This window comes from Beta vulgaris, chromosome 1, assembly GCF_026745355.1.
Source record: "Beta vulgaris subsp. vulgaris cultivar EL10 chromosome 1, EL10.2, whole genome shotgun sequence".
NCBI classification, from domain to species: Eukaryota; Viridiplantae; Streptophyta; class Magnoliopsida; order Caryophyllales; family Amaranthaceae; genus Beta; species Beta vulgaris.
The window spans coordinates 33,258,811-33,277,850 of NC_079202.1; the positions used below are offsets into that span (position 1 = coordinate 33,258,811).

The window sequence follows — 19,040 nt, forward strand, 5'->3', positions numbered from 1 at the left end:
AACGTTGATGCAAGTGTTGATCCCCTTCGCAATCAAAGTGCAGTATGTGGAGTTTGGAGAAATGATTTCGGTGTATTTAGATGCGTATTCTCGTCTCCCATACCACCAATGGAAATAAACTATGCAGAAGTTTATGCCATTTTCAGAGCAATAAAGATTTCCTTATCATGGGAAAATAATACCAACAATCATTTCGTCATTGAATCCGACTCATCAAATGATGTGGAATGGTGTAATGCATCCAATGGAGGCCCCTGGCAACTGAACTTTATGTTGAATTTCATAAGGTCAGCTAGATCATCTCATTTGAACTTCCGGATAATACACAAGGGAAGGGAATCTAACATAGTTGCGGATGCACTCGCAAAACAAGGACTCGGGAGGGAGAATGAATTTCTAGCCTGGCTATAATAGTGGCAGTAGCTTGTATTTCAATAGCACGCAAGTAATAAGTTTTGTATTGGTGATATCATGTAATACCCACTGCCTCAAGTGGAGAAACTTGCAGTGTACCTTCTTTGGTTAAATAAATACAAGCAACCTATATTATCAAAAAAAAAAAAAAAAAAAAAACTAGCTTAGTTGGTTAAAGTGTTAAAAGGTGATGCCTAAAACTTGAGATCACATCTCATCTACATCAATTGTCTTTATGGACTCTCTTTAATTCGTAAAAAGAAAAAAAAAATTAAAATGGTACCTTTTGCAAGAAAGAGTAGTACCATTTGGGTATATACTGGTATTACTATATGTATGTTTGGTACTTGATCTAGTACCAACCAAACACTTTTTTAATACTATTTAGTCACTTCCTAGCTAGAACAAAGAAAACACTTCTTATTATTAGTACAACTTTTGTTTTAAAAAGTATCATTTTAACACAAAAATGGTACCAATATCACGTATTATGCATGGATGCAGCTTTCCGAGGACCAAGGGGCCATCAATCAAGAATCATGTGGGAGTCTAATGGTTGGAGCTCCCACCTCCTAACCTCGTAGTTGGGAGTTCAATTCTCATCAACCCAATATTTGAGGTTTTTGTCTCGTGTACTATAAGGTAAAAGGCAGGGTGAGGGATGCCGAAATCCATTAGTCAACACCGGAAATTTAATTAAGGTTGTTTCTCACAAAAAAGAATTTAAGGTCTGAAATTGCCAAAAAAAAAATTAAAAGTTGTTTTTGACAAAAAGTAATATCTAAAAAAGTTGTTTTTAACATACTTTATTTTATTTTGTTTTCCTTCCCTCGAGTTACTTTAAACTCATCTACCTTGATTATCTACTCCCTCAAGGGTTATATGTTACCCAGACCCCAAGTGACTCGACACTGTCACCACCACCATAATCACTCTCACCACTACTACCACCATGCACCTATGAGGCTACACCAACATTCATGATTAACATCAATGTCATACAAGTCTTATTGCTTAGTTTTTGTTTGACATTTTTTCTAATTAAAATTCCAAGGTTATACTCCGATTTCATTTTAACATCTTATATCTAACTTTTTCATTCTGACAGTTTATTTTAATAAATGCAGAACTCAAGTACTCAACTCTCAATAAACTCAATATTCTCCTAAAAATAAACTCAATTTTCTTACTTTCAAGACTAAATACCTCACATTGAATCTTACATCTCACTTTCTAAAACTCAGCTCCGAATTATTAGTATATTGGTACACCCAGACACCCAGTGTACCCTACTAAGCTCTACTCCATGGGTGATGGCTTGGTGCGTGACTATGGCTCAATAGAGATACTTGAAAGATTGACAACCAAAAAAACCTTCTTGAAATCTATTAGATTATATGTTCTATAAAATGCTCAAGGCTAACGACTCTTCCAAGGTGTGAACAGTAGGCTCTCTTCCTTCTACTTTTCTAAATCTCATCGCTACAAAATTGTGATTTTGTACAAATTGATTAAATTATGAGACGAATATTTAATGCCTTGTCTCTACAGCAAGTGCCAGAACACAAAAAACCATTATAGCTACATTACGCTTGCAATGATACAGCTGAATCCTCTGCACCCGGTAACTTAACCTTCTTGTAACAAACCTCTACAGATTTCTTAGATTTTCGTTTCTTGGAACTCTTTTTTTGCTGTGTCTCCGCAGTGGGTTCAGACACAGGTTCTTTTCCTGCTGCTCGATCATCAGAGCTGTCATCTGTGTCCACTTTCTTTCTGGAGCTGTTTCTAGTTTCACCTCTATCAGACTCAGGTTCAATAACTGACATGCCAATGAGAGTGTAGTCTAACAAGAATGTGCTTCTTTCAAGTCTATCGATCCTGCTGAAGTGCCTCTGAGAATAAGGGATGAGCCCTTCAAGAAGTTCCGCCACGCCTTTCACCTGTACATAAGAGAATCCAAAGACAGTTCAATTAATTTAACAGAAGTCCTTACTCTACATGTTAACCATTAAACCACACATTACCACAACACTTAATCTTATCTACTGTCTCCACGAGTTTTCAGTATATTCTAGGAAATGTGGGTACACAAACAAAGCAGACGAGTAGAGCATTAAGCCATTAAGCTCCAATTTGAGAGGGGATGGGAAAGAGTCGAATCCGACTTCCCATCCCTACACAGGCACAATAAATGTATTATTATTTTCCGGTCTTCTCTCCCCAACCACCCCTCACGCTCTACAATTTCTCCCCAACCAACCCCGGGCTATTGACAACGGTCCTACATAAGGACTTACAAAAAGAGAAACCCTGCTTAGAAAAGGAAAAGAAGACAGAAAATGGGTAATGACAATATCAAACCTTACCCAGATACACTAAGGGTGAGTTTATCACTCAGACCCAAACCCATCCTTCAGACTGTTCCACATCAGCTTTCCACTAATTTTTATCTACTTTTTATTTTTCAGACTCACTCCATACTCATTCCAGTTTTACACTTTATCCCTCAGACTCACTCCAGACTCTCTATCAAAAGTTGAACATTATTTTGGATAACATTCATTCTACCAAAAACCCACAACCAAATCTGAGATTGAGTCTGGGAAACCAAAACTCATTCCCAGACTCATCATTCCATTTAGTCCAAATATAGGTAGTCTGGAGCCAGACTCACCAAAGTCTGCGCTGAGACTCAGTGCTCCAGACTACCGATATTCTTGCTCTAAGTCTAGCGGATCCAGGGTAAAAAATGCATATATTATTATTTCCGGTCTTCTTTTATCGTCCATCCTTTATTGTATACTTCCTCCTATTATAAGTGCAACATGACAGCGAGACAATATTTAACGTGTCAATGTGATGAGGAGAGAGATAAAACCAAAAGACCTATGTCATGTGAAGAAATATAGAGAGAGAGAATCCATTAGTCAAATAAGATATTGTTGCAATTCTTTTGAAACTTCCTTGAATGGGAAGCAATGTTACCTAATTTGCCTTTTGAATTCGCCCTGGGCCAAAAATAAACCAAAACCAATCATAATTCGCTTGTCTCAATTATTTTAGGATGGATGAAGTTTGTCCAACTTTTACGTATATATCAAAGTTAGCACAAAGCCCGATTACTGACTACAACGTGAATGATGAAGCTATATTTATAACTCAACAAAAAACCATTATATCCTAATCCAATTAGAAAATCATTTACACAAGAACTCTGAAAATCCAGCATTATCAAAGATGATCACTTCCATACATAGTACACCACGAGAGAGCATGAATGGCTTTATCTAGTACTCCTTCCCTTTTCTTTTGTTGTTCCTATTTGGAATCGAAGGAGAAACCAATGCAATCAAAAAATGTGGAAGATTCCACTATTCTAAATAAAAATAGATTAGCTAACAAAATCTTTGAGTTAACCTATGTTAGGCAACCAATAAGATAAAAGTTTGAGGGGCAAAAGAGTAAAACATGACTATTGAATAGCGTGAACACGTTTATTACAGCTAAAAACAAATGGGGATTTAAGTCATAAAATTACTCTATGTATGGAAAGATTCAAAATAGAAACAATATATTGACATTTCCCAATGCGGGATACAAGAACAATAAAAGAAGACGGAGGGAGTACTAGGCTACCAGCACTACTTGAGTTAGGCTTAGTGGACATTACTAGTTGCTAAGCTGTATTTTAGATTTTTGAAGATATATACATATATACTTCTTCTGTTCAGATTTACTTGCAACAAGGGGGGGAAGCACAATAATTTAGGTGAGGAAAGAAAGAAAGATGGGGAAAAAGGTGACCCGCGTGATGAAGATAGAGATAGAGAAAGAATATCAAAAAAAGATGGTGTTTGAAGTATATTGAAACAACCCAATATGGTAAGTGTTGCAAGTAAACAAGAACGAAGGAAGTATGTCTCTATGGGCCAGATTTGGACTTGAAATCATGAGACTCGGGCCAACACAGGACCCACCTGCTAGATCTAAAATAACTTTGACTTAGACCCATTATCATGTCAGACCAGGTCTGAGTTGTACCTTGGACCCATGATCAATACACCTGACTATACAGGTCGGTCACGGCTATTTTATTATAATATCCATGCTTTGGTCCAAAATAAAGTGTTAAGTGTATATGCCCATGTCAGAGAGTCACGGATACATGATATAAAATGAAGGGCGCGAAATTAAATTGCAGCAGCATATAATCAATTCAATGGAAAATACCCTATAGTTAAATCACTCACCTCAACAATTTCTTTAGGGGAAAGCATACTGAAAACCTGAAAAAGCACAAACTGTGCAATGTGACACAGCTTCGGCTTAGTATTCCACTCTCGAATATATTCAAAAAGCTGTCGAACTTCCTCCTTTCCAAGAGTCTGAAGAGCCTTCCTCATATGATCTTTGGCATCCTTTTCCCTGTGTGATTATTGCACATAAAATGACAGTATAAGAAGAGAATCAGAATAATTGCATAAAGCAGATTTTTTTATACTCTATGCAAATATGCTCGAAAAGAAAGCAAGGGACTCAGAGCTGTATTTCAGATATAAGGCTATTACTATTCTGACCTGCAAAGTTCTGAAAGAAGTTCAAAGAGCCTACGAGGTCTCCTAAGCTCAAAGGCAATCTGGATTGCTTTAGCATAATCAGCATCTGATACAGCATTTTCAAGCTCTTGACCACGCAGAACCCCTTCTTCCTGTATCAAGAACACAGATCCATCAGACAGTTAAATATAGCATCTACATAACAGATCATAAGCCATAACACACTGAACATTCTGCAACAATTAATTACACTACAGTACACCAGAACACAGATGGAAAAACCAAGAGGAACAAAGTTGGACAAAACCCTTTCACTTGTACACAAAAAAAGTGCTAGCACTAATCGTCATTTTGAACGTGTGAGATGGAAGCTTCTGATCTAGGGCCATCCACAAGTTGACTAATAAAAGGAAGTGGAGAGGGTGAGCAACAGGATGAATTATAAGTCTCTAAATGCGACGTGATCCAGGCAGCATTGAAAGACCAAAACAAAATCACGAGAAGCATAGGCAGTTCAATCAAGATCGGCATGGATGAATAGAAATGAAAGACATTCATGACGACAATGAGCTGTAGCTAGAAACAAGGTCAATTCTATAGCCAACTAACAATACGCTTAACTAAGGTTTTTAATTTTCAGTCATACATAATTAAGTTGTAGAAAATAGACTCACCTCTTTACGAAAAGCCTCTTCCTTATCAACAGCAGTGGAATCACTCCATAGATTGACAACTGCATCACCACCTCCTGTAGCAAGCACTTCTGTCTTCTTTCCAATTGCCAGGGCCCATACCTGTAGTCCACAACTAAATTCAAGATGGATCCAACACATCTAACGGACAAAAAAACTACAACTCATAAGCGCAAAAATTGAAGGATATGCTCATACGTAATAAAAGACAGGAGAAAAAATAGCTGAGTAAAAAAAAAGCGATAATCTCTATGATCTATAAGAACAATGAAGGTGCAATCATTAGTAACAGTCCAGGATACCTCTAAGCAAGATCAGTTTAAAAACATAGCTTATCGATCATCCTTCACATCATTCAAAAAGAGCTCCAGAAAAACCCCTATTGAGTTGCACCAAAGGGATAACCAACGATACTATGATTTTCTCTCACAAAGCCCACTAAACAGTAATAATATTTCCATCCCAAAAAGTGCTATCATTTTCAAGATGAAGTATGACAGGCACACCTATCATTATAGCCCACCTGGAACAACACAATCTTGATGAAGTAACAATAAGAAGTGTGATCATTGCAAAAAGACAAATGGCGAGCAAACCAATGAAATTCAATCAACAACAGTGCCAGAGCCTTTCTTATCATTTTCCAGTGACAAGATAAAGTATGACAAGCACACCTACCATCATAGCCAACCTGAAAGAACCTCGATCTTGTTGGAAAAAAAGAAAAGCTTGATCATTACAAAAACAAAATCAGAGCCTTAATCATAATAGGATGAAGATGGCGACATGAGTCAAGATTTTATCTCTGTCGTCCACATAGATCTTTTGCCTACATTCTCTTTGCCAAGTGCTATACATTCCCGCAAACTTATCATTTCCAAAACCTACATCCAAGTCAATCTTGGCCTCCCCAACTTTCGTCAAGCACTATACGCTCCCATAAACTAACATATCATTTCGAAAATCCTGTATCCAAGTCATCCTTGGCCTCCCTAACTTCTACTAGAATCTCCAATATCATAACTTTCCCCTAGTCTAACCGATGAGTCCTCTAATCAATGCCTTGCATGCCCACACATGACACAACAACAATTAGTTCTCTCTTCCCTTATCTGCAACTTTAAACCCCCCCCCCCCTTCCGGATGTCTTCATTCCAAATTTTATCTCAGTGTGGTTCCACACATCCATCTCGATATGTGCATCTGTGGTACCCTTATCTCTTATTGTGATCCTCCCTAAATTTCCAACACTCATACCCATATAATAACTCTAATGTAATATCTATCCTATAGAATTTAAACCACTGATATCTCATATTGTCCAATAACCTGTTTTGAAAGACTAAAGCGAAGTGACAATACAAAAAAAAAGTGATTCCTCGTTTCACCATTCCATGTTTAAGAGACATATATCCTTTCGAAATACACCATTCTGGTCGGAAATTTTGTACAATTACATTTTGAGTAATAATAGAGCCTTCTCAAATAAGTTAAACATGTAAACGCTTGACCGCATTCTAGATCTCAATTTTTTAAATGTAGTTTGACACTAGGAAAGTAGACACATCCTGAGTTTTTTACATGTGATTGTTGAAGGACATTGAATACCCCAATATTTCTCTCATATCTAGAGTCCCATTAAAGAACAACTCTTCTTTAGATCCCTAGAAAAGTTGTAGCCTCACTTAATTTGCATTCACGAGGATTATTTTAAAAGAAAAATTCACAAAAGAACCTCACCATCTAGTCAAAAAATCCAAAGATGGGGCTTCATGTAATGTAGAGACAAATTATTTGAGGTAGTGAATCAGCTAAAGGCTCATTACTTGAAAGGAAATGAATGGAAAAAACGAGTACTCAAGGGTACCAGGATTAATTCCCATAATCCTTCTATTCCTGCAGAGGACATCTTCTGCAGTAGGAGAGCGAAGCACCATGGCATGAGCAATCTCCTCAAAACATATAGTCTCATCTGCCAAAGCAGGGCAGCTTTGGCTTATCAGCTAACAGTATTTGCAGCTACGCAGGTAACAAATGGCTACAATTTTTTGAATGATAACTACGAACAGAAATATCTAAATAAAGAATCCAGATAATTCCACTTTCTGACATTTCCGCAGCTTTATTTATGTGAGACACAAGCATTGGGTATTTAGAAATAGTGAAAAACAATAGAACCTTGTCTTCATGTTCATCATAAGTAGCAATGCATTCATTACTTGTTACTGTCCAAAGCTTCAGTAGCCCATCAGCACCTGGAATAGATACTCCATCTTAGTCACTAATGGAATCAACAAATAATTTGTCAGGAAACGAAATGCCTCCATACCAGTCGAAACAAATTGAGTCCCACGTGTAATGAAGGATGCTCTAAGTACACTAGATGTATGTCCCTCGAATGTTTTTAAACAAGAGCCATCGAGAGCCCACATTTTCATTGTCTTGTCTCCAGATGCTGTTAAGACACATTTATCAACAGGTGAAAACTCCACAGACCAAATTCCTCGTTTGTGGCCCTTGAGTTTTGCCACATGCACTAGATCTGGAAGCTTCCATATAGAAGCAGTACGATCCTGATAATGACAAAATTAAGGAAGTTAGATAGGAACAAACAGGAAATTTACCTTACTAGTTAGGTTAATGTTAAATCTGTCTATCCAAGGAAAGCCACATACAAAGATGCAACAAAGTAATCATGGTTACAGTAAAAACATAGCTTCCCTTCTCACTGGCAAGAAAAGAGCTGAAAAAAAAGACATGACTCATGAGCCCTTACAGAAGGTTTCTCATGAAGTAATGTATAAATTTTACAGCCAGAAGGACATGAACATCAGATTGGTATATAAAAGATACCCACCTGCAGGACCCCACTTTTCACATAGGCAAATCTTAGAATCTCATGACATCATGATTTCTTGAAAATCTCTAAGGTTCATTTAGCGCCCAATTGGCTGAATAAGTGCATTTCTCATACACCCATTTTCATTTTCAATTTTCCTTGCACTTTAGTTTCCCTCACCAAAGATCCCCCCTCCCATCTCTTTCCTAAGCTCCTATATATCATGATCTCTCTCCTGCCTATCCAATTCCCCCCAAAAGATAGAAGAAAAGAATCAAGGATGATGCTAATTGGGAGAAAAACAGAAAATTCATATACAAAATAAGGGGAAATATTTAGACATTGTAAGACATGAACTAGAACACGGTAATAAGGATGTGTGAGTGGACAATAGACATACGTTCAACCATTGTGCTAACCTTTTGAATAAAAATAAATAGAAAAGCAAAAACAGATAAATGATCTAATTTCTACCACTGTTCTGTTCTTTGACTCTTGAAAAGAAAATAAATAGAAAAACAAAAAAATGATCTAAACTAACATTTGCATGTACTTTTCAGTTGACTTATAGTTGAACAAAAAATAATAGGCAAACATTGCTAAACATGCATTCTTTCCGATGAAGGTAATGTGCAGAGCACAGAACTTTCAAAAGTTCCTATTATCAAAGAATTTATTCTAAGTTAACATGGGAATTGGCTAATCTGCTGACAATCAACTTATCAAATTTTGTGAAAAAAAAAAAATTGCAACAGATTAGCAGTAAACAAACCTGAGAACCACTACAGACATAGCTGTCGAAAGGTGCTACAGCAAGACAGTTAATATCCTTGTCATGAGCTGCTACAACGGCTTTTGCATTAAGGCTGGTCGCCTCTTTTGTATCATTGTCAAGCCCTTCGAAGCTCCACACTTTGATTGTATGGTCACTGTGCAAATGAGAGCAGTCATATTAGGTTATACAAAACATTAGATAATTCTTTACTGTAAAATTTTTGTAACGGTTCCTACTGTACTTTATATTACCATACAATAGAAAGGGAGGAGGGGGGAGCGATGGCTCAGCGACATGGCGACTGTACTGGGTGAGGAGGGTGGCAGGGGCACAGCAAGAGAGGGAGGATATGGTGGTGCTATGGTGGAAGAATGGTAAGAGGAGGAAAAACGAGGAATGACAATGTTCCAACCAAACACTTCAAATCTAAGGGTTTTGCTTTCCTTTTCCTCTGTAGGGCCTGTACAACTTTCTTGCTTCCATTCCCTTTACCTCATCCAAACGCCCCCTAATTTCTTTATACTTTATAGTTACATACAATTATAATCCCTAGCAGAAGTTAGCAAAAATACGATCAAAGAGTAATCCAATTCACAGCAGTTGCCAGTTGGTGCTCATTTGTCAGACTAATGGCAGAATAGAAACAGGGGCGGGAATGAGGGTCGTAGGTACAACTCTCCCCACAGCACCCCTCGGGAAAAGAATATACCAGTGTCTCAATCCAGTTCCTTATGTTTGCTCTACCTTTTCTCTTCTTTCTTCCTCGGATAAAAGGGAGGGGGATCTCCGACACCCCCTCCCCTCTTAATAAAAACAAGGTCATCATAATGCACAACATAATCACATCAGAATCCATAGAAGATCTCTCATCATAAGTAACAATCTCTATCATAAAATCCAACATGCTACAGCACCTTAGTCAATAATTTCAGATAAGAGTACACGTCGAAGGTAAATAATCTACTAGACACTCCCATATACACCTCAAGGCAAATTGCCTCAAGATTCAGGAAGCTCTAACGCGACACTGAATATGTCTGCAGGTTTGTTGAACAACCATTTCTCTCTCATTCCCACATTCATTGAACCACTTCAAGTTAATACTGCCATAAAAACTAGAAACCAAGTACATCAATCCAGCTGTCAACTTTCTTCATTGTTTTACGTAGTTCTCCCGACCGTAAGACCCAGACTTTAGTACAAATAAGCAAGAGACAAAAGATATAAACCAAATCACATCAATATAACACTCACCTACTACCACTAACAAAGAAATCCCGGCACTTCTTCGAGCAAGCAACAGCTCCAACAGCTCCCGTATGACCAATTCCAACCCCTAAGCAACTTTTAGTTTCTAAATCCCATAATCTGACCTGTTTGGCACAGTAATATAAAATGTGATAAAAACAAACAAATTCTAAGAAGTTATGTAGGACACAAACATCCAGCTAACGCACAGAAGATCTCTAGAGAGCCACAACTTCATATATAGCTTGCATAAATGATGCCAGAAGCATGTCAATGATCAAGCACTTAGGGAAGAAATGGTCACTTCCCCATGCAAACATGTGCTGCCCCTCCAGAAGTAATACTTCCTCTGTTCCTTATTAGTTGCAACATGGACGGAGACAAACTAAGTAATGCATGTGAAGTGGAGAGAGATAGAGAGAAACAAAGAGGGACCCATGTGATGAGAGAGAGAGCGAGAACCCATTACCAAATAAAGTAAAGTTGCAACTAATTTGAACTTTCTAAAGAAGTGTTGTATAATATGGTAACGGTATTACGCAAGGAGCAATCAACAGAGTGTCAGCAATGTAAAGGGAAGGACTGCTTACGCTATTGTCCTTGCTTCCAGTTACAATAAGTGTATTTCCAGAACTTGCTATGCAGGTGTCAAGACACAAAACGATCCCAGTATGCCCAGCAAGTACATAGGAGCATGACATTGAAGCAAGGTCGTAAACCCGCACCTGCAAACATAGAGTATTAGTAGATAAAAATAATGTAAGGGTCATATCCCTATAATCCAAAAAAAATATTGAAGCCCGCGAAAGGATTTTCTGTGCAGCAAAAACATTAATAACCACAGTAAGGAGATAAAATAAAGTCTACCTGTTCAAGGTTGGTGGCAACAGCAAGAAAGTTTTCATCTTCACCTACAAATTTCATATCGACAATTTCTTCATTGTATCCAATCAGCCTCTTACAAAGACTCATATCCAGATCTTCTTTAGAATGCTTCAAGAGGGAGTAAAACAGAAACTGCTGATCAGCAGTGATGCATAGCAATCCTTGATTTGATGGTAGCATGCAGGCAGCAGTGAAACCTCTTCTTAAATCATTTTCGTCTGAACTAAGAGCTACATCTGAAATCTTCTGCTCAAATATACAAACTGCACTGTTGCACAAACATAATAAGTAGAATATAATTATTTCTTATTATAAATTGCAATGCAAAACAATGTCTATAGCCATGAGATATTATGCCTTGAACATGCAAAATGTAAATCTTCAAAGTTGTCATATTACCCTTCTGAGTTCCATATTCGAACAATCCCACGTTCACCAACAGTTAAAAAGTAAACTTCTTGCGTGGAACTTTTGCTCTTCTTAGGTTTTTGTACTGACAAAATGTCATAGAACGCAGTTCCAGAATTAACAGCACAAACAGCTTCAAGCACCTCGTATGTAGGTATGGTCGTTTTGCATTCATAACTTTTGAGGTCCCACATATTAACAACCTATATTAAAGACAAAATTATTAAAGCTGCACAGGTAAAATTTAGAAAATGAAAGGAATTAGAGTTATGGCCACCAACTATGGTGCCGTCTCTATATAGCTTCCAGCACAACAAACAAATTCTTCAGAACAGTAAGCTAGGAAACCATCTCAAAATCCGTGCAGCAACAAGGTCATACAACAGTTCAACCAAGAGCCCTCACAAACAATAATCGAATCCATAAGAGAAAATCTTGGCAGCAATAGAGCAAGCGTGACCCAACCCTCAGATACTATATTATTGAAAGCAAAACTAGCTGCAGACACACCACAATCACACAAGATAAATTAGACAGCCATGCCTAATTTAGACCTCAATCGCCTCATATGCCCATAGAAAACAGCACAGACTATAAAGAATTACATAACATCATAAAACAGCAAAAATACGTCAACATTTAAAATTTGCAAAAACAGAGGATTCCTGCATCTTCCTATCCTTAGATGGATCAATAAGTGAAGTGAATCTAACTTCTTTTTCATGATACAGTAAATGATGTTATGTTATTTATCTCTATATTGCTTTCTCCAGATCCATATGGATTTACCTTTACTCCTATTTTAAGTGAGAAAATTACATGTTCAGAGATGCTCAGTTGCTTATTTTATTTAATAGTGAGTCTGGAATACAGTTCATTGCATTGTGTTGCAAAATAGTATGTGTCACTGAGCATTGCGCTGCGTAAGTGTGTAGAGACCTTGTTGCTTGCACGCCAAAGTTAGTACACAATTTTGTTTAGTTTCCTAGTTTTGTTAGGTTGCTTGAGCAGCAACCCTAAGGGATTATCTATGATTTCTTTTATTTCCATAGATCTCAAAACTGAATATTATTAATGATACGCCTTATATATTGGCAATAGAAAACCCAAACACAATCATAACAGCTTCCTAGATGGACTCCTAGCAGGAAAAGAAATAAAAATACTCCTAAATTCCTTGGGATTGCCGGACTCGGTGCTTGTTTGGTTGGCATTGTTTAACATAGGAAGTTAAAATTCCTAGTAATTGGAAATTCTTGATGTTGTTTGGTTGAAAAATTCATGGGAAGTAGAAATTCCTAGGAAGTTCCACTTCCCAAAAAATGGAGGAAATAAGCAACTGAGCAGCTTTCAGCATGTAAAACCCTTACTTTGGGAGTAAGGTAAAACCATGTGGATCCTAAGAAAGGGATTTCAAATTAACACAGCATCAGCCATTGTGTCATAAGAAAGAAGCAGGATTCACATTAATAAAAATGGGAGAAAAATCCATAGGAACAACACAGATTGGATTAACTAACATCATAAATAGCAAAACTCCATTTTGATGTAATGATCCTAAAAACAGGGGACCAACTTCCTGTCCTTAAAGGGTTAATAAGTTGGGGGTAAAAGTCACACTCATATATATATTAGACAATAGGAAAATGTCTTCAAACATCTAAACCAAGAAATTTGACAGATAAAAGCGAACACATAGAATATATAAAGAAGTATCAAATGTGCCGTGCGCGAGTCAAAAACAAATATTTCTGGGTGTATAACTCCAAGACTATTTTCAGTAAACATTTATAGCTATAACCAAATTATATACTTTCTAAAAAATATTTTGATTCCAAATAAACAAACAATTTATAGCTATAACCAGATAATATACTCTCTAAAATGCTCTATTTCATATTATACTACAAGGGCATGTAAGCAGATCCCTTTGAGTACAAACAAACTGAAAAATATCTTGAGACTTGAATAATTGGATTACAAAGGACTAAATGACACGTCTCAATAGATGGTCCTTGATTTCCTATTTAGGTATGAGGTTGAGTCCCAGTCACTCTCTAGGAGGCTACAAACATAGCCCTTCTGCAATTGTAGGGTAAAGTCAAAATAGCTTTTGCAGTTATAGGCATAAGGTTCATGCAACAGATACAAGACCTCCACCAAGGAGCCTTTTGAGGCAATTGATAATTGTATGGTATGGTAAGTATAGCTAGATGAATGTCAATCCCATAACATAAGACCTGCAAATTTAAGGAGATCTGCAATAATTTTATCATGAAATTGTAGTTCCTAATCATGCATCAACTTCAATTGTTAACAACAAGAGTTTTAGCAAAGACTTTTCTGAGTTGTCTGCCATTGTTATGATATTTCGAATTCCATCTCAGCTTACCTGCCATCCTCTCCAACTCTCGCTCTCCAATGAGATGTCTAAGACATAATTAAGGCTCAAAATATATGAAGAATTAAAGCATATCAACATTGTAGTTAACATCACATTAACCACATAAATCGAACACAGCTGACTGCAAGACCTCTATTTCCAGATTAGTCTACATGACTCACAAAGGCTTCCATTTGCTTTTTATCCACCTGAAATCTATGCCATGTATACAAACGTACACTACAACAACCACCGTAAGGGAAAGAGCTAAAATTCTCTCAAACATCTGAACAGGTTTTTTCATGGACAGATTGAATGACTTGAGAGAAGCCTGAAAGGTACACAGACTACAGAGTTAACCAATCAGGAGACAGCATAGGACTGGAGCATTTTTCAAGGAGATATCAACAAGCATTCCAACTATGACATAGCTGCAGTATGGAAGTATGAGAAACACATGCACCTCATATAACTCGCTGAGTTTCCGGCTTGGATTACTACCTCACAGATAGCTTAAGTATCATTACATAAATCCCATTGCAGTCATCCTCCTCTACTATCCGAGTAATAGGGATTAAAAAAACTCATATGGGACTCAAAGCGAGATCAAAGCTCACTTCACCACTCCTATCCAATTCTTGTGCTAGTGTTCACCCTACCCCCAACCCCCCCCCCCCCCACCCCCACCCCACCACAAAAAAAAAAAAAACCCACGCAAAAACAAAGGGGTCTTTTACACCAAAATATATGAAAACATATTACCATGTGAGATCTTGTTAGATTCGTAACACCGTATTGTCAGAATTTGAACTCGTCGTAACTTTTACTAAAACGTATTAAAGGTACTCATGGTAAAGCTTTGTGTAGGAGGCTGTGAGAAAGCAAATGTTGCGAGTTAACAATGGTGTAGGTAAACACGAATCTTGAAGAACAATAAAAGGCTGAACTTAGTTCCATAAGGATCTAAAGACTCAAATCTATGTTATGCTTTTCTTTATAGATTTTAGTATTCAAACATATCGAGAAGTGAAAATCGATGTTACTATACATTCCATAAGGATCTAAAGACTCAAAAAATTTGTATTCATGTATCAAACAAGAGTAGGAAGCATGCCTTATCTCTTCCCGCGCTAAGTAAGAATCTTTGATCTTCAGATATTGTCAAGGAAACCACAGCAGAGAAATGTTTTTCCATGGTAGCGGCACACTTTTTAGTGACAAGATCCCAAACCCGGACACTTGCATCATCACTTCCTGAGAAAAGCTGTAAAATGATGTCAAACATTGAACCAAGTCATGCATAATGTGTAGAAAACCAGGTCTGAAAGATATAATATAAGTACAACAATGATAGCAAATCATGCTTACATATCAATAATACAAATATGAAGTAACTCAAGCCATTTCCAACTCAGTCGGAAAGAAAGAAGTCGAAAAAAACTTGGTACTTGAAGATTTATACTAGGTTACCTAAGAGTTAAACATATCAAAACCAGCCGACAGTCATGCATACATCCCACATTAAGCCAAGTCCTTTTGAGATAATGTAGAAATCATGCTGCCTGATTTGAACTAGCCAAAAATATTTATATAAGAAAAGACAAGAAATTTTAGTACTTGTCTGAAGTATTATTATTGAAACACCTAGAAGCATCTAATATGCTCAGAGCAATCCTTGTAGAGAAAAAGTTTGAAAAAAACAAACCATGAAGGTCCATGGAAGAAAGTTAGGATTGACTTTTCCTTTTGGAGAGAAGATATTGCATTTATGCATCAGAATAATAGTATACAAAATCCGCACAGAAGTCTTTTTTTATCAAGGTCCAATCTGTGGAAGCCTGTATTTGATACTTTCTCCATTCTAAAATATATAAACTGCTTACCATTTTAGGCTGTTTCAGAATAATTGAAATGTTACCTTATTTGGGCATCTACTTCTCTCTATTTACTTCATCACATGGATCCTTCTTTTTATTTGTCTTTATCTCTCTCCTCTCCAAAATACCCGTGCCTCCCCCCATATTTCATTTATTTTAGAACTAAGTATATATTTTTGAAGTAAAATTAGACTTTATCAATAATGTAACTTCTTCAGATTATACCCTTTGATAAGATTTGGAAGGAATGAGCTTATGCTTTTAGGCAACTAGACATAATAATTCCTTGAATAGACAATCTCAACATACTCTCATCTCATACACAGCCCACTTAGAGTTTGCAAAAACAAAGGACCTAGAGTCAAACTCAAAGCAACCAAAACCAACTAACTCCAGGCTAAAATTAGTGTGCTAGTGGTTGTAAGGAAACATCAAAAAGCGATGAAACTCAGGAAAATGCTCACATTCATAAAACAGGCAAATTTGTCAGAATAGGCCCCGTAACATAAAAATTTCAGCATATTCTACAATTTGGACAAATACTTCCAAAACATAAACATATTTGAAAAAAAAGAGTATGTCCAACTTCTTATATTAGAAAAGATGAAATGAAAATCAACCTTCTTAGAGAAAGGTGACATCAGGAAGTAAGCAAATGCTGTGAACTGACATAGCTTATTTTGGTTTCAGATGATGATTAAGGACTAAAAATGGATTTATATTCATAAGATGAAATTGCAGAATATATAAAGATAATTACAAGCTTTCGAGAAGCTTGTTCTCTCCCATTGAACTCTTAAAAGCTCCCCCAAAATTCTGATCAATATTCAACATATCTTCTTCTTTTTAATTACTCCTATATAGATTTTTTTCCCTAACAAACTTCCTATCTTATTCCCCAGACTAAATCATAAAGACGCTACCTAATATACCCTTACCCCTAAGATATTAGTTCTTAGCATTTCCCTCTCGAATAAGCTGTATATATAGTACTTCCTCCCTAACTAACCCTCTTAACTTATTTCCCAAGATACCCATAATAACTTATAAAGCTTTTTCCTGAAATGCCCCTCCATTGAAATGATAGTAAAGTACATTTCAGCCAGTGATATTTTTCAGTAGCTCTCATAGCCATGTTCGTTTTTAGAAATTATGTCATTGGCCAATGCCCATGAACTATGTATATTAGCTGGCTGCTTCTTTGTCTGTTTTTTGGTCTTCTCCTTTTCTAGCTAGGTGTACAGTTTGTACATAAATTATTTGTCAGTTTCAGGGCTTCAGCAGTCTGCTTGCCTATAAATACTAAGTAGCAGCCATTTTTTTAGAGTTTCAGTTTAAAAAATAATATTCAATATTGGGATTCTCCAACCAACAAAGTTAGTTTACTGCTTTAGCTGATTGAGCTAGATTTCTAGAGCTACATACCATCACAGGGTACTATAGAATGGGTAAATATGACATGCGGAGCATAACTTTATGAACTCCAAAAATAAAAGAATTGATATTTAAAAGCTAAAATACAGGGCGTAATTCAAGAATACAAAAAAGCAAGTTCAAATATGAGAAAGCCAATACTGAAAGCGCTTACAAGGAGGCGACTAGGATCAGGATGAAACATGATACAAGTGACAACCCCTTTGTGCCCTTTAAAATAATGCGTGCAAAATCCACCATCGACGTCCCAAACAAGCACTTTCCGATCAGCTCCAGCAGTTGCCAGCAACCCACCTGATGCATCACAAGCCATAGCCATCACCGGGCCATCATGTCCCTGCATCAAAAATATAACACCCACTATTTTCAGAGCAAGAAAGCTAACATACAGAAGTAATTTTCTACCAGAAATAAAATTGCCTTGAAACAAGCTTCTTATTCGCCATAACCCATCACTAAATAGGATAAACAATGCATATAAACAATTAGCCAATCACCAAAAAAATACATACTTCCTCCACTTTTAATCAGTTGCAACACTCCCTCTTTTGTACTATTCATGTACTAACATTAACCGGATTTTTTTTACTATTATACAAAAATAAATTTTAGCATTCAAAATGTTATCATAATTTCCTCACTGTATACTCTCAAAATGTCAAATTTCATAGGTTCTACTAACGGTGAAAGTTGTGCGTTGACTAAGATGGAACTCTACACTCGTAAGACGTAAATAAGCAAAATGTCAAAGAAGAGTTAATATACCTTCCAAGAGCGAATGCATTTGAGCGTAGAGAGGTCCCAAACCCTAATTTGGCGACTGTGACTTGAAGAAAAGAGCAATTTATCATCAGGACTAAGTGCAACCGCCGTAACCGGCTCCGAATCGCCTTCGATTGTGGATTTGATTGAAGCGTTCGATGAATCGACGATTTTGATGGAATCGTCGCAAGTGCAAACGAGAAAAGTGCCGTCAGAAGAAACTGTGAAGGGTCCACCAGTGTAGAACTGCTGTAATGATTGAGTACGACGGTAGCTCTTCTTGTAGCTTAAAGACGCCATTGATGAAGTTTAGCTCAGTAGGGTTTAGGGACAATGGAGTTGTGGTATGGTATTCTGCTGCTGATTCTTACTAGGGTTTAGGGTTTAACGGCTAACGTAGTACTTCCCTCTCTATTTTTTTATCTTTCTCACTTAGAATCTTGACACTATTCACAATTAGAGGAATCTTTTAAATTATTCTCAATATATAAGAAAAAATATACTCATGTGGGGTCTTGTTGGATTCGTCTCAATAAATACTTTATTAATATTCAATTATTATAATTTTTACTATTATGTAATGAAAGATATTTAATGTAAAATAAGTGCATTGGCAAACGTGCAAAGTCAAAGTAGGAAATATAAAAAAATACAGAGGGAGTACTCCAATAGTTGATAGACCCACAGTCCCACTCATGACTAATAAAAGTTTTGAGGTTGAGGTAGGGGAGACGTGAGACAAGTGGCTAGGGGTGTTCATAGGT

The 19,040-nt window shown here is 36.8% G+C and overlaps 1 protein-coding gene across 2 annotated transcripts; it reads right to left on the reverse strand.

The window, feature by feature from the left end:
- Nucleotides 1-1,780: 1,780 nt before the first annotated feature.
- Nucleotides 1,781-18,695, reverse strand: LOC104897827 (protein TORMOZ EMBRYO DEFECTIVE). Of its 2 annotated transcripts, XM_048644470.2 has the most exons (15): nucleotides 18,280-18,695; nucleotides 17,669-17,851; nucleotides 15,318-15,467; nucleotides 11,812-12,023; nucleotides 11,395-11,680; nucleotides 11,118-11,252; nucleotides 10,534-10,652; nucleotides 9,277-9,433; nucleotides 7,995-8,238; nucleotides 7,844-7,920; nucleotides 7,533-7,637; nucleotides 5,648-5,767; nucleotides 4,995-5,125; nucleotides 4,668-4,842; nucleotides 1,781-2,357 (listed from the first exon to the last, which is right to left on the reverse strand). In XM_048644470.2, the coding sequence occupies exons 1-15, from the start codon at nucleotides 18,574-18,576 to the stop codon at nucleotides 2,001-2,003; spliced, it is 2,748 nt and encodes a 915-aa protein (XP_048500427.1). In that variant the 5' UTR covers nucleotides 18,577-18,695; the 3' UTR covers nucleotides 1,781-2,000. The 2 variants fall into 2 exon arrangements, with proteins under 2 accessions (XP_048500427.1, XP_010683079.1); XM_010684777.3 differs by lacking the exon at nucleotides 7,533-7,637.
- Nucleotides 18,696-19,040: the final 345 nt, after the last annotated feature.

Coding starts and splice junctions, on each gene's coding strand:
- LOC104897827 (XM_048644470.2), bottom strand. CDS start 18,576: ATGGCGTCTTTAAGCTACAAGAAGAGCTACCGTCGTACTCAATCATTA. Junction 11,681..11,811: donor CGAATATGGAACTCAGAAGG/GTAATATGACAA, acceptor TTTGTGCAACAG/TGCAGTTTGTATATTTGAGC. Junction 11,253..11,394: donor TTGCCACCAACCTTGAACAG/GTAGACTTTATT, acceptor CTATGTTTGCAG/GTGCGGGTTTACGACCTTGC.